The sequence below is a fragment of the Artemia sp. Qi Xiang Cuo genome, chromosome 4 (assembly GCF_049724085.1).
Source record: "Artemia sp. Qi Xiang Cuo chromosome 4, ASM4972408v1, whole genome shotgun sequence".
Classification (NCBI taxonomy): domain Eukaryota; kingdom Metazoa; phylum Arthropoda; class Branchiopoda; order Anostraca; family Artemiidae; genus Artemia; species Artemia sp. Qi Xiang Cuo.
The window spans coordinates 28675660-28691997 of record NC_142797.1 but is presented as its reverse complement, the minus strand read 5'-3'; the positions used below and the strand labels follow the sequence as shown (position 1 = coordinate 28691997).

At 33.9% G+C, this 16338-nt stretch overlaps 1 protein-coding gene across 1 annotated transcript in view; it reads right to left on the bottom strand.

Annotated features, from left to right (window-relative positions):
* LOC148952962 (ionotropic receptor 25a-like) overlaps positions 1–16338 on the bottom strand; it is a 663783-nt gene that overhangs the window by 402648 nt on the left and 244797 nt on the right. The window contains exon 10 of the mRNA XM_089088207.1: positions 7538–7634. Coding sequence (XP_088944333.1) covers positions 7538–7634 — 97 coding nt within the window. The remainder of the gene's footprint in view (positions 1–7537; positions 7635–16338) is intronic.

Genomic DNA, 16338 nt, shown 5'->3' with positions numbered 1-16338 from the left:
CAGTTACACTGTAAAAAACAACCAAACACTACTGAAATATATATCCAAAAGAAATAAAAATAATGAAAAAAAATAAAAAATATTAAAAATCATGAGAATGTAAATTTGACAATTTAAACCACAACCAAACACTACTGAAATATTCCAACTCTTGCATTTCAACGAAAGAAATTCAAAATGAACTTTGAAAAATCAAGAAACTGTAAGTTTGACAATGTAAAACAAGACCAAACAATACTTAAATAGTCCAAATATTTCTATTAAGATAAATAAATACGAAATTAACATTTAAAAATCAATAAAATGAAAATTTTACAAGGTAAAACACAACCAAACACTACTGAAATATACCAACTCTTTCAAATAAAAGATAGAAAATAATAATCATCAAAGGAAAAACATGAACATGAATCTGTGACAAGGTAAACCACCACCAAACACCACTGAAATATTCCAACTCTTGCATTTTAACGAACGAAATTCAAAATGAACTATGAAAAAATAAGAAAATGTAAGTGTGACAAGGTAAACCACAAACAAACACTACTGAAATATTCCAACACTTGCATTTCAACGAAAGAAATTCAAAATGAACTTTGAAAATCAATAAAATTTAACTTTTACTATGGAAACCACCACAAAGCACTACTCTAATTTACGCACTCTTACATTTCAACGAAAGAAATTCTAAATGAACTTTGAAAAATCAAGAAAATGTAACTGTGAGAAGGTAAACCCTGAGCACACACTACTGAAAGATTCCAAATCTTGCTTTTCAATGAAAGAAATTCAAAATGAACTTTGAATAAACAAGAAAATGTAACTGTGCCAATTTCAAAAACGCCAACCACCAAGTGACCGATTCAAAATCTTGCATTTCAACGAAAGAAATTCAAAATGAACTTTGAAAAATCAAGAAAATCTAACTATGACAAGGTAAACCAAAACCATACACTACTGAAATATTTCAACTCTTGCATTTCAACGAAAGAAATTCAAAATGAACTTTGAAAAATCAAGAAAATGTAACTGTGACAAGGTAAACCACAACCAAACACTAATGAAATATTCCAACTCTTGCATTTCAATGACAGAAATTCAAAATGAACTTTGAAAAATCAAGAAAATGTAACTTTGACATGGTAAACCACAACCAAACACTACTGAAATATTCCAACTCTTGCATTTCAACGAAAGAAATTCAAATGAACTTTGAAAAATCAAGAAAATGTAACTGTGAAAAGGTAAACCACAACCAAACACTACTCAAATATTCCAACTCTTGCATTTCAACGAAAGAAATTCAAAATGAACTTTGAAAAATCAAGAAAATGTAACTATGACAAGGTAAACCACAAAAAAACACTACTGAAATATTACAACTCTTGCATTTCAACGAAAGAAAATTCAAAATGGACTTTGAAAAATCTAGAAAATGTAACTTTGACAATGTAAACCACAACCAAACACTACTTAAATATTCAAATTCTTTCATTTCAACGAAAGAAATTCAAAATGAACTTTGAAAAATCAAGAAAATGTAACTGTGACAAGGTAAACCACAACCAAACACTACTGAAATATTCCAACTCTTGCATTTCAACGAAAGAAATTCAAAATGAACTATGAAAAATCAAGAAAATGTAACTTTGACAAGGTAAACCACAACCAGACACTACTGAAATATTCCAACTCTTGCATTTCAATGAAATAAATTCAAAATGAACATTGAAAAATCAAGAAAATGTAACTGTGACAAGGTAAACCACAACCAGACACTGCTGAAATATTCCAACTCTTGAATTTCAGCGAAAGAACTTCAAAATGAACTTTGAAAAATCAAGAAAATGTAACTGTGACAAGGTAAACCCCCTTAAAGCTCTTTTAAAAGATACAAAAAACTATTGATTTAACACAAAAATTTCGTGTTTAATGACCACCAAGTAAAGGAAAACCCCACAGAGTTAGGCAACTGGGTCTCTCAAACTCTTTAAAGCTCTTTTAAAAGATAAAACAAATGATCACCAAGTAAAGAAAAACCACACGGAATCAGGCAACTGAGTTTCTCAAACCCCTTAAAGCTCTTTTAAAAGATACAAAAACTACTGATTTAACACAAAAATTTCGTTTTTAATGACCACCAAGTAAAGAAAAAACCACATGGAATCCGGCAACTGAGTCTCTCAATCCCCGTAAAGCTCTTTTAAAACATACAAAAACTACTTATTTAACACAAAAATTTCGTTTTTAATGACCACCAAGTAAAGAAAAACCATACGGAATTAGGCAACTGAGTCTCTCAAACCCTGTAAAGCTATTTTAAAAGATACAACAACTACTTATTTAACACAAAAATTTCGTTTTTAATGAACACCAAGTAAAGTAAAACCACACGGAATCAGGCAACTGAGTCTCTCAAACCCTGTAAAGCTCTTTTAAAAGATACAACAAATGACCACCAATTAAAGAAAAAACTACACGGAATCAGGCAACTGAGTCTCTCAAACCCTGTAAAGCTCTTTTAAAAGATACAAAAACTACTGATTTCATACAAAAATTTCATTTTTAATGACCATCAAGTAAAGAAAAATCACACGGAATTAGGCAACTGAGTCTCTCAATCCCCGTAAAGTTCTTTTAAAAGATACAAAAACTATTTATTTAACACAAAAATTTCGTTTTTAATGACCACCAAGTGAAGAAAAACCACACGGAATCAGGCAACTGAGTCTCTCAAACCCCTTAAAGCTCTTTTAAAAGATACAAAAATACTGATTTAACACAAAAATTTTGTTTTTAATGACCACTAAGTAAAGAAAAACTACACGGAATCAGGCAACTGAGTCTCTCAAACCCCTTAAAGCTCTTTTAAAAGATACAAAAACTACTGATTTAACACAAAATTTCGTTTTTAATGACCACTAATTAAAGAAAAACTACACGGAATCAGGCAACAGAGTCTCAAACACCTTAAAGCTCTTTTAAAAGATACAAAAACTAATTATTTAACACAAAAATTTCTCTTTTAATGACCACCAAGTAATGTAAAACCACACGGAATCAAGCAACTTAGTCTCTAATACCCGTTAAAACTATTTTAAAAGATACAATAACTAATTATTTAAAAAAAAATTTCATTTTTAATGACCACTAAGTAAATAAAAACCACACGGAATCAGGCAATTGAGTCTCAAACCCCTTAAAGCTCTTTTAAAAGATACAAAAACTACTTATTTAACACAAAAATTTCGTTTTTAATGACCACCAAGTAAAGGAAAACCACACGGAATCAGGCAACTGAGTCTCTCAAACCCTGTAAAGCTCTTTTAAAAGATACAAAAACTACTTATTTAACACAAAAATTTCGTTTTTAATGACCACCAAGTGAAGAAAAACCACATGGAATCAGGCAACTGAGTCTCTCAAACCCCTTAAAGCTCTTTTAAAAGATACAAAAACTACTTATTTAACACAAAAATTTCGTTTTTAATGACCATCAAGTAAAGAAAAATCACACGGAATTAGGCAACTGAGTCTCTCAAACCCCTTAAAGCTCTTTTAAAAGATACAAAAACTACTGATTTAACACAAAAATTTCGTTTTTAATGACCACCAAGTAAAGGAAAACAACACGGAATAAGGCAACTGAGTCTCTCAAAAACATTAAAGCTCTTTTAAAATATACAAAAAATAATAATGAAAAAAAAAAATTTCATTTTTAATGACCAACAAGTTAAGAAAAATCACACGGAATCAGGCAACTGAGTCTCTCAAACCCCTTAAAGCTCTTTTAAAAGATTCAAAAACTACTTATTTAACACAAAAATTTAGTTTTTAATGACCATCAAGTAAAGAGAAAACACGGAATTAGGCAACTGAGTCTCTCAATCCCCGTAAGGCTCTTTTAAAACCGTGACAAGCTAAACCACGATAAACCACTCCTCTCGCGGAAATCCATCCAACATTAACTCGACCCCGTGAAACTTCCCCCCATGGCACCCTGTAGAAGGCACCGGCGTCCCTCAATCCCCATAATGCTCTTATAAAATATACAAAAACTACTTATTTAACACAAAAATTTCTTTTTTAATGACCACTAAGTAAAAAAAAAAAACACACGGAATCAGGCAACTGAGTCTCTCAAACCCCTTAAAGCTCTTTTAAAAGATACAAAAACTACTGATTTAACACAAAAATTTCGTTTTTAATGACCACCAAGTAAAGGAAAACCACACGGAATTAGGCAACTGAGTCTCTCAAACACAGTAAAGCTCTTTTAAAAGATACAAAAAATAATAATTTAACACAAAAATTTCGTTTTTAATGACCACCAAGTCAAGAAAAACCACACGGAATCAGGCAACTGAGTCTCTCAAACCCCTTAAAGTTCTTTTAAAAGATTCAAAAACTACTTATTTAACACTAAAATTTCGTTTTTAATGACCAACAAGTAAAGAAAAATCATACGGAATTAGGCAACTGAGTCTCTCAATCCCCATAAAGCTCTTTTAAAACTGTGACAAGCTAAACCATGACAAAGCACTACTCTTGTGGAACTCAATCCCCATTTAACTCAACCCCCGTGCACCTTAACCCTCGTGTAACTGAACCCCTTTATAACCGAAACCCCCGTGTAACTGTACCCCCTTTAACTGAGCTCTCATGCAACTCAACCCTCCATGCAACCCATCTCTCTCAAAACACTTTTCAGCCATTTCTTTTTAAATTGACAATACTTTTCAAACGTTACTTTTGTATTATACAGACCACATCGGCGAGGTAAAGCTAGGTCAAGTCACAATGTGATTCTATAGTTACTTTTCAATTAAGCTATTTAATACTTTCTAGCAATGTCTCTTGTAAGCGTCAAATCTATTAAGTATCTGAGCTTATTCTTTGTATTGCTGATGCAAGCATCCCATTCTTTAATTACACTTGAGGCATTCTTAACAATCGCAATACATTTACTCAAATATCTTTTCGCAAAAAAATTCGCAAATCTCGTAAACTAAAGAAGTAATTACCCTTTTCAAAAAAACCTTAGTCCTTCTATAAATGAACCCTTGAAACGAAACCAGTCTTATAGGGTCACACAATCTCGCTCCTAGTTCCAAAAATGGAATGCATGTAGATTTCTAGTTCCTGATATACAAGTTTTTTTTTTTAGGTTAAATCCGTGGTCATTCATCTGTAAGTTGATTAGTAGTTTTTTTTTTTTTTAATTTGGCTAAATATCTATCAGAAAAACCTGTTTGGTACGGGGGCCTTGGCAAATTCATTAGAAGGACTATACTGTCGTATCACTTTAGCAAATTGTCTGACATTACAACTATTCATATCAAAGCAGTAATAAGTGATTATAAGTCAGATTTGCTCACTTTTGATATAAAAGTTAAAAATTAAATTGGGTTTATTTGGGATTAAGACTTTTGCAACTTCCCCTGATATTGTCCAAAAAAAAAAAAGAAAAAAAAGGCAATCCTATTTTATTTGCTAAATTTTTACCCGGCATAAATAAAAGTTGCTGAAACTTGGATTACCTTGAAGTGATCCTCGGCTTTACATTCTTTTCTCAACGTTTGACTGGTGGTAGGTGTTTTCTTTTTATTTTTTTTTCTATTTGCACGTTTCAGTTGAATCAGCTTTTTACCCAACTTTTTGTCGGCTGGAGTCAGCTTTTCACCAATTCAATCGGAAGAAAAATTCACTTCATGTAATTAAAATATTTACTTCATCTTTCATGTAGGACGAAAATTTCAGGGGGCAGGTTTAGGCCCTTAACTCCCCTCCTTGGATATAACCTTGCTCAAAGGTTTTGCTGATTTCTTAAGAGAAGAAAACAATGGGCCCTTCCCAACTCCGAACATGCGCAAAAATCTTTGAAACTGCATTTTGGTTTTGATCCCATCAAAATGTAGAAAAAAGATACTGGAGAGAACTCACTGAGCCCTTTAAAAATGTACTTTACTAGAGCTGCAATCAGAAAAAACTACATTTATTGTACATTAGCTAAAACCTGCCTCCCCTCCCAATTCCTATTTCTTTTTAGAGTACAAAAACGAACCCTTTTAAATTAGATGATTGTTTTGAAGGGTTTTCTTTCCTGCAGAACGTATCTAAATAAAAGTAGGCCTGTATGTTACCGTGAATGTCCAAAATTTGTGAATATTGACATTCACCACTGAATGTCCGAAATGGCTTTTTCTCCTTAGATTTAGTCAGTGTTGCCGGTCAACTTTTTCATTTTAATGCAAGGTTTGATGATGACAGGTTAGGTTAGGCTAGATTAGGTTCGGTTAGACTTAAAAGATGACTCGCTAAGCTAATTGAACACAAGCAGAAAAAAAAAAAAATTTTGGACATTCGTCGGTGAATGTTGACATTAACTGAATTTTGGAGATTCAAAGTAACTTATACATAAAATAATTCATTCCATGAATGGCGGTAATGTTTGAGAGTTCTTGTTCGTTTTTTTTTATCCCCTATGAATTAGAAAGGATTTTTGGGGCAAAGCCCACATAATTTTTTCTTCAGTTTGTTAGGGGAGGTGTAGTAAATATTGGCAAGCACTGTGCACTAATTGGCTGTATGGGGGTACCTTATTGTCTAAATATTGTGGAATTCAGCCTTTGGTTTTTCCTTTACATAGTTTCAGTCTTCTAGGACTGAGATAACTGCCCCGTTTCCCTTTTGTTGGAATCCCTCCTAATAAATTTTGTCTCAAATTATAATAATAATAATAAAAAAAAAAAAAAAAAAAAAAAAAAAAAAATTAGCAATGAAGCAAGCTGCATTGTGTAGGTTCTAGAAGAGCTACGAGGGGTTAAAGGGTTAAAGCTGTGTGGACGCCAATATTGGCGTACAACATAATTTGTTGTAGAGTTTAGGAATTTTTGCTTTTTTTCGTTCATGAAATATAAATAATCTCCCAAGTAACACTGGCTATAGAGCTTTGACTTTTTTGTGCGTTTTGATTTTTCAGGGGACGTAGCTGTATCGTTTTACCCCATCCCTTTTGATAGTCAAGCCTTCTATTCAGTTGAAAAGAAATTTAACAGCGTTAGCTATATATAAAGTACTGAAGTTGATTACATAGTCTAAATTTGAATAGAGTTGCTTGAGCTCTAACATTACCACAGAACAGTAAAAGCGAAATGAATCAATATTGATGTTGTCTACTACTTGATAGTCCTACTATCAGTGAGAAATTGTATTAGGTGTGCATTTGGATTTTGTGTCAAATGATATAGTTGTTGAATAAGAATTTTTTGTGGAAAACTACTTTTTATCACTTGTTTTTATTTAAATATGAATTATTTTCCTTTCTAAATAATACCCTACAAAATATTCCACCTCCTAAAAGATATTCAATAAAGGCAATTCATTGTCAGTTTTCAGATATCAGATATTGTCACAGAAAATTGGATTAAATGTCTGAGGCTATCATCTTTGTTTCTTCTTGTTGTTTTTTTTTTTCACCTTTTAACTTAAAGGACGATAATTTTTGTGCTAGAAGGGTATATACAAGCTGTCTTACCCAGACGCTCCTGTAGTTCTTTTAGCAAATCAATGCAATATCCTTCATAAGTAGCTGTTTCATTGGAATTCTCTACTTTCACCACAAACGGAGCTTGCTAGAACACAGTGTATAACATTAACATAAATTAAAAGAGCGATCGGGAAAGGGTATCCTACGTACTTATCCATTAAACGTTACATGAAAACAGATGGTAGTAAAACTGTCGTTACCAACTCAAAATTTTAAAAAAATCTTTTATTTGCATGCTGACGAATGGTCCGCAGAGTGTAGATTCCGAGCTAATGATTCTCTGCCATCGGTCAGGTGTGCTATGCGTGGTTGAGGGAAAATCACCTGACACTTCCCGTGTTGTCCCCTAGATTTCTCCTGGTACCCATTTGAAGCCTGAACATGAGCTTAAAGATTCACAAATGAAAAGATTCTACATGAGCTTAAAGATACACACCGCTGACCTGGATTCCAAATCAAATGATCTTTGAGAAATCCAGGACTCGAGTCTCTACATTTAAATCATTCTAAAATACATTTAATGGACAGTTTCACTTATGCAATTAGTTTGTATGGTTATTTCTTTTTTTTTTGTGGACAGCTACACGTGTGTCATTATTTTGTATGGATATTTTTTCCCTTCCAGAAAAGGACAGAATTGCACTTTCTAACCAGGCGCAACTCAAAACCAAATTGTTAAGAAATATTTTCTGCCTATGAATAGAAATTGACATGTAAGCTCCATAAAACCATTCAAGCTGTTTTAATTACCCAGTGTAATAGTTATAGAGTTTCGATTGACTATTAATTATGTCTGAGGAATAGCACTTTGGTTTTGTTTCTGGTTTTTTTTTTATTCCGTCAATTTAAGTTTATTGTAAGAAAAGGATAGGCCTAAAATCTCTGATATTTGTATGGAGAGTGTGGACCTCCAACATCATTAATAAATATGATATTACATTCTTCAAACTTGTGTGTAATTCGTGTCTTGGGTTGAAAAGAATGGTTTTTATTTGTCACCGAGCCATTCTGTAGTCAGTTAACTGAATTGGAGTTCCTATAGTCAATATCAAAGGGGGCCATCTGATAGGGTTTTACCAAGCGCTCATTTTGTTCAGAAGTATTTTTGGATACGCGAGAAGCTGCTCCTTTTTTGGATCTTACAAAATACAACAAAATCCCCCCTTCCCCGAAAAAAAAGTCTGTATACTTCCCAACAACAAATACTATACGTAAACAATGGGCAATTTTCATAACTTACAGGCCTCTCTTCACGGACTATGGGGGGGTCATTTTACCCCTAAATACATATTTATTTTAACTTTAAACTATATTGAAAAAAATGGCTACCCCAAAATTTTGGTCAGATAACTTCGGGAAATAAATTGGCGTGGAAGGGGGGCCAGTTGCCGCGCAATCTTTTTTGTCACTTAAAAAGGGCACTAGAAATTCTAATTTTCATTCGAATGTAACTCTCCCGGTGTTATAGGACATTATTTCAATACAATAAGAAAAAAAAACAGAAAAAAACATGCATCCGTGATACGTTTCCTGGCAAAAATAACAAAATTCCACAATCTTGTGCATAGGAGCTTGAAACTTCTACAATAGGGTTCTCAAATTCGCTGAATCTGATGATGTGATGTTTATCAAGATTTCTTGACTTTTAGAGGGTGTTTTCATCTTGTTTTAAAAGTTTTGCAAATTTTCTCAGGCTCGTAACTTTTGATGGGTAGAACTAAACTTAATGAATCTTATATATTTGGAATCAGCATAATAAGATAATTGCTATGATGTATCTATTTATATCAAATGGGCCATTAAAGAGGGCCATCTGATGGGGTTCTGTCAAGCAGTGTTTCTGCTTTCGAAAAGAAAGCTTCATTCAAGAAAGCTGCGGGCTGGCGAAAACTGAAATATAAAATTTCTTTAAGGTAAGTGACAGCTCCCTGGCCTCATTGCAAGATAATTTCTTTGTATTCTAAATAGAACAATTTTAGAGATCCAAAAATGGAGCAACGTCTCGCGTATCAGAATACTACTACTATTGTCTACAATACTATTGTCAACTATTCAATAGTCATTTCTGTTTGGAATTAAACAAAAAAACAAGTTTTTTTTAACTGAAAGTAAAGAGCAACATTAAAACTCAAAACGATCATAAACTATTCCGTATATCAAGGGCTGTCCCCTTCTTATTACTTTGCTCTTTACGCTAAAGTTATTGACACTTGAAAAAAATTTTCCTATTCTAATTAAACGGCCGCTGTGTTTCAGTAGCCGTTCTTAAAAAAACTGGGATAAACTGTCAAACTTTAGCGTAAAGAGCAAGGTATTGAGGAGGTGGCAATCCTTCAAATACTGAATAATTTATGCTTGTTTCGAGTTTTAATGCTGCTCCTTACATTCAGTTAGAAAAAATTGTCTTTTTGATTTAATTTTTTCTCGTTTTTCAAATAATGCAGGTAAATCTGGCTCACCCTCCATGGAAAATACTCTTCCCCTCATGGGAAATTCCTTCGTGGAAATTTCATCCAGTGTAAAGTATACCTTCCCCCGTCAGGTTCCCTCTAGATAGTTCCATCCTCGCTGAACATCCCCCTTCTCCGTCAAACTTCTTGCGGACCATTCAGCCTGAAAAATCATCCTTATCATACTTTAATTTGAAAAAGACTTTAATCTCTAATCGGTTTCTTGATCTCTCTAGAAATGCCACCCACCCCCCTGGAGAAATTTTTCTGGAAATCAAAAGTCATGGAAAACAGCCCCGGATATTTCCTTTGGAATATCACCACATCCACAATTGAGTTGGCAAAGAGATTGTGAGATAAATAAAAGAATTTCGCATTGGATTTATGTCAAATCACCAAGTATAATATTTTTTCTGGAAAATTCACCCCTCCCACGGAAATTTCCTTTTCCGCAGAAGATTGTCACAATGGAAATCTACCCCAAGCACAAAATCCTCTCTCTAAAAAACAAAAACAAAACAAAAAAAACATATGTATAATTCCCAATAATAACAACTATACGTAAACAATGAGCAATTTTCATAACTTACAGGCCTCTCTCCACGGACCCTGGGGGGTCATTGTACCCCTAAAGACATATTTATTTGATCTTTAAACTATACTGAACAGAATGGCCATCTCAAAATCTTGACCAGATAAACCTGGGAAATAAATGGGCGTGGGAGGGGGGCCTATTGCCCTCCAATCTTTTTGTCAAACAGTTCGTGGTAACGAACTGTAAGTAAGGAGCGACCCGGCTCAATGGTAACCGAAACTCTAGAAAACGGGTTTTTGATACCAATAGATACATCAAGACAATTAGATTTCAATGCTGATTTCAAATATATAATTTTCAGCAAGTTTAGTACTACCCATCAAAAGTTACGCGCCTGAGAAAATTTGGCTGATTTTCAAAAAAAGGGGGAAAACCCCTTTAAAAGTTATAGAACCTTAATGAAAATCACACCATCATATTCAACGTATCAGAGAACCCTACTGTAGAGGTTTCAAGCTCCTATCTACAAAAATGTGGAATTTTGCATTTTTTGCCAGAAGAAAGATCACGAATGCGGGTTTATTTTGTTGTTTGTTTTTTTGTTTTTTTGTTTGTTTTTTTTCCCAGGGGTGATCATAGCGACCAAGTGGTCCAAGAATATCGTGGGAGGGATCATTGGAACGGAAATTAAAAGTTCTAGTGCCATTTTTAAGTGACCAAAAAAATGGAGGGCAACTAGGCCCCCTCCCACGCTTATTTTTTTCCCAAAGTCACCCGATCAAAATTTTGAGATAGCCATTTTGTTCAGCATGGTCGAAAATATGATAAATATGTCTTTTAGGATGACTTAATCCCCCGAAGTCACCAGGGGGAGGGCTAAAAGTTATGAACTTTACCCAATGTTAACATATAGTATTGGTTATTGGGAAGTATACAGAAGATTTCGGGAGGGTTTTTTTCTGGTAGTGGGGGGGAAGGGTGGGTCGGGGGGTATGTTGGAGGATCTGTCCATGAAGGAAGTTTTCATGGGGGAAGGGAAAATGCCATGAAGGGGGCGCTGGACTTTCCAGTATTATTTATTGGTTATTGGGAAGTATACAGACATTTTCAGGAAGGATTTTTTTCTGGAGGGGGGGGGGGCTAGAGGAGGGGGTTACTCTGGAGAATATTTCCGTGGAGGATGTTTCTTTGGGGTAAGGGACATTTCTATGAAGGGGGCGCGGGATTTCCAAGCATTACTTAAAAAACGATAAGAAATTAAATAAAAAAAAACAAGTTTTTTCAACTGAAAGTAAGAAACAACATTAGAACTTAAAACGAACAGAAACTATAACGTATGTGAGGGGGTTCTCCTCCAAGTCAATACCTCGCTCTTTGCGCTACAGTTTTTTTTAGTGCTTTCAAAAGAGCTATCTATTCTAATTAAACGGTCTTTGTGATTCTGGGGTTTGTGAATTAATTTTTATTTAACTTTTAACGTAAAGAGCGTCGTATTGACTAAGGGAGAACCCCCTCATATACGTAATAAAAAAAAACAATAAAACAAGAGATACGGCTCAATAGTAATCGAAACTTTTAAAAACGGAATTTCTATGTCAATAAATGTATCAAAAGAATGTGTTTATAATGCTGATTCTAAATATATAAATTTTATTAAGTTTAGTATAACTCATCAACGGCTACGAGCCTGAGAAAATTTACCCTATTTTTTAAAGAGGGGGAAACATCCCCTGCAAGTGAAAGAATTTTAATGAAAATCACACCGTCAGATTCAGCGTATCAGAAAACCCTATTACATAGGTTTCAAGCTCATATCTCCAAAAATCTGCAACTTTGTATTTTTTGCCAGAAGAAAAATATACGAATATAGCAGTTAGTTACGTAAGTTAATTTGTAAAGACATCCATTTAGCAAAAGAAAAGTAAAATTTTTATGCAAATTTTCTTTACTTATTCAATGACGGTTAGCCAAAATAAAAGCTGCATTAACTAAAAAACGATCAGAAATTAAATAAAACGTTAGTTACGTAAGTTAATTTGTAAAGACATTCATTTAGCAAAAGAAAAGTAAAATTTTTATGCAATTTTTCTTTACTTATTCAATGACGGTGAACCAAAATAAAAGCTTCATTAACTAAAAAACTATCAGAAATTAAATAAAAAACCAAGTTTTTTTAACTGAAAGTAAGGAGTGAGATTAAAACTTAAAACGAACAGAAATTATTCCGTATATGAAAGGGGCTGTCCCCTCCTCAACGCATCGCTCTTTACGCTAAAGTTTGACTCTGTCTCACAACTTTCTTTTTTAAAACAATAAAAAACTTTAGCGTAAAGAGCGAGGCGTTGAGGAGGGGACAGCTCCTGTCATATACGGAATAATTTCTGTTCGTTTTAAGTTTTAATATCGCTCCTTACTTTCAGTTAAAAAAACTTGTTTTTTTTATTTAATCAGTTAAAAAGGACACTAGAACTTTAATTTCCGTTCGAATGCGCCCTCTTCCGATCTTTTAGGATGATTTTTTTCAGTACGATCATGGGAATAAAAATAAATAAACATGCATCCGTGATCTGTCTTTTGACAAAAATAACAAAATTCCAAATTTGGGTAAATAGAAGCTTGAAACTTCTATAATAGGGTTCTCAGGTACGCTGAATCTGATGCTGGGATTTTTGTCAATCTTTGACTTTTAGGGGGGTATTTTCTCCCATTTTGAAAATTCGGACAAGTATTCTCAGGCTCGTAACTTCTGATGGGTAGAACTAAACTGAATGAATCTTATATAGTTGCAATCAGCATAATAAGGTGATTCTTTTGATGTATCTATTGATTAATTAAAAAACTTTTTCCGCAAAATAAGTTTTTCAAATAAAAGCAAAGAACTCCATTAAACAAAAATGAGCAAAAATAAAATCAAATAATCTACCAAGCACGAAACTACCACAAATCAGCATCAATAAATAAATGAAACCCAAAAACGAACAGAAATTACAATAGATAACTGAGTCAAACTCAAAACGATCAGAAATTAACATGAGTAGGGCTCAAAACTCCTATGCTTTCCCAAGGCCAGAACATAATTTGCTCTTTACTGAAAAAATATAAATGTTTTTAGTTTTATAACTTTAATAAATCAAATAATATTAACATTTTGATTATTAAATATCAGTATATGTATATTAAACTGACATGCCCATTCATTTGTATTTTATTCAGTAAAGCGCGAATTATGTTCTGGCCTTTTAAAGGCATAGGAGTTTTGAGCCCAACTCATGTTAATTTCTGCTTGTTTTGAGTTTAACTCGGTTATTTATTGTAATTTATGTTCTTTTTGGGTTTCATTTATTTATCGATGTTGATTTGTGGTAGTTTCACGCTTGGTAGATTATTTGATTTTATTTTTGCTCATTTTTCGTTTAATGGAGTTCCTTACTTTTCTTAAAAAAACTTATTTTGTGAAAGAAGTTTTTTTTGATTAATTTCTGTTCGTTTTATATTGATATAGTCCTTTCAGGGAAAAAGAAAATAATCCTTTAAATATTTTCGTTTTTTTAAGACTTTATAGTTTGGCCTGCTATTTGTATGCTGGAGAAAAATTTTCAGCAATTTTTAACAACATACACGACACAAATAGTAGTGTTTGGTTTAGTTTCATACCTCCTCTAGTTATCCTGAAATGAAAAACTTGATACCATTCGGAAAAAAAATCTGTTTACTTTCTTTGATAGCTTGGATACACTTACGCTATTTGGATTTGGTTAAGTTTTAAGAGCAGAAGTAGCCCCGAAAGTTTGAACATGATGCCCTCAGTCTTTTTGGTATACTGCTGAGATGCCTTATGGGGAATTAGGATTAACACAGTGCATTTTGATTTAATCTTAAGGCAACATTTAGTTTTTGAACATAATGAGCAAATGGGAGGGAGGGCGTGGGAGGGGGATTAGTTGTCATCCAATCACTTTTGACTATTAAAAAGGGCATCAGCCCATTCTATTTTTAAACGAATGAACCCTTTTCGAAGTTCTTACCACAACTCCTTCGATACGAAGTGCCCTGGTCTAAACAACAACAAAAACACAAAATAATACATTATAAACACATCGATGTTTACTATAAAAATGTGAAGCCTTCCAATCACTTTCGACTATTAAAAAGTGCGCTAGGACTTTCGATTTCCAATCGAATGAGCCCTTTCTGATTTTCTACAACAACGATTTCCATAAACACTTTATATGCCCCCATTGCATAGATTACAACCCTTACCCTAAGGGCTGTTAGAGTGGCTGTCATCCTCTAAGAACTAATTTCCAGAACTTTCAACTACGTTAAACAAAATAGCTATCTTAAAATTGTGATTGGATGCGTTTGGGGAAATGATGGGCGTGAGAGGGGCGTTAGTCACTCTTCAATCTCTTTCAAAAATAAAAAAAAATGCACTAGCCCTTTCAATTTCCAATCAAATTAGCCATTTTGAAGTTGCTACGACAACGCTTTCAATAATAACCTTATATACCTACGGGGCATAACTTATAACCTTTACCCTAAGGGCTGGGGGAGGGGGTTCTCATCCTCAAAGACCTAATTTCCATAACATTTTACTGCGGTGAACAAAATGGCTCTCTGAAAATTTTGATTGGATGTGTTTGGGGGAATGGTGGGCGTGAGAAGGGGGTTAGCTACCCTCCAATTTCGACTATTAAAAAGAGCACTAGCCCTCTCAATTTTCAATTGAATGAGCCCCTTTTGAAATTTTTACGACAAATCTATCTATACAAACCTTATATGCCCCCAGGGCATAACTTACAACCTTTGCCCTGGGGACTCTGGAGGGTTTGTCTTTCTTAAATACATAAGTTCCAGAACTTTCAACTAAGTTGAAAAAAATGGCTATCTCTAAACTTTGATTGAATGTTATTGGGGAAATGATGAGTGTGAGAGGGGGGCTGATTACTCTCCACTCACTTTCGACTATTAAAAAGGGCAATTTCAATTTCCAATCAAATAAGCCCTTTTTGAAATTTTTACAACAACTTTCTATATAAATCTTAATTGCCCCCGGGGCAAAACTTTCAATCCTTGCACTCTGAGGGGGTTAACATCCTAAAAGACCTAATTTCCAGAATTTTCAACTACGTTGAAAAAATGGATATCTCAAAATTTTGATTGGATGTGTTTGGGAAAATGGGGGGCGTTAGAAGGGCGTTAGTCGCTCTCCAATCAATTTCAACTATTAAAAAAAACACTAGCCCTTTCAATTTCGAGCTGAATGAGCCCATTTGAAGTTTCTACGACAACGCTTTCAATAAAACCTTATATGGCCCCAGGGCATAACTTACATCCCTTGCCCTGATGGCTTTGGGGAGGGGGAGGGGTTGTCATCCTTAAAGAACTAATTTCCAAAACTTTCAACTACGTTGAATAAAATGGGTATCAAAAAATTTTGATTGGATGTGTCAGGGAAAAAGTTGGGCGTGAGAGGGGAACTAGTTGCCCTCAAATAACTTTCGACTAATAAAAAGGGCACACGCCCTTTGAATTTCCAATCGAATGAGCTCTTTTTCAAGTTTCTACGACAAAGATTTCAATGAAAACCTTATATGCCCCCAGGGTGTAATCTATAACCCTTGCCCTGAAGACTGTGGGGGGAGTGTCCTGCTCAAAGGTATAATTTCCTGAACTTTAAACTTCCTGTAACAAAATAGCTAGCTCAAAATTTTGATTGGATGTGTTTGGAGAAATGGTGATGGTGGAAAAGGTGTTATATGCCTTCCAATCACTTTCGATTATTAAAAAGGGCACTAGCCATT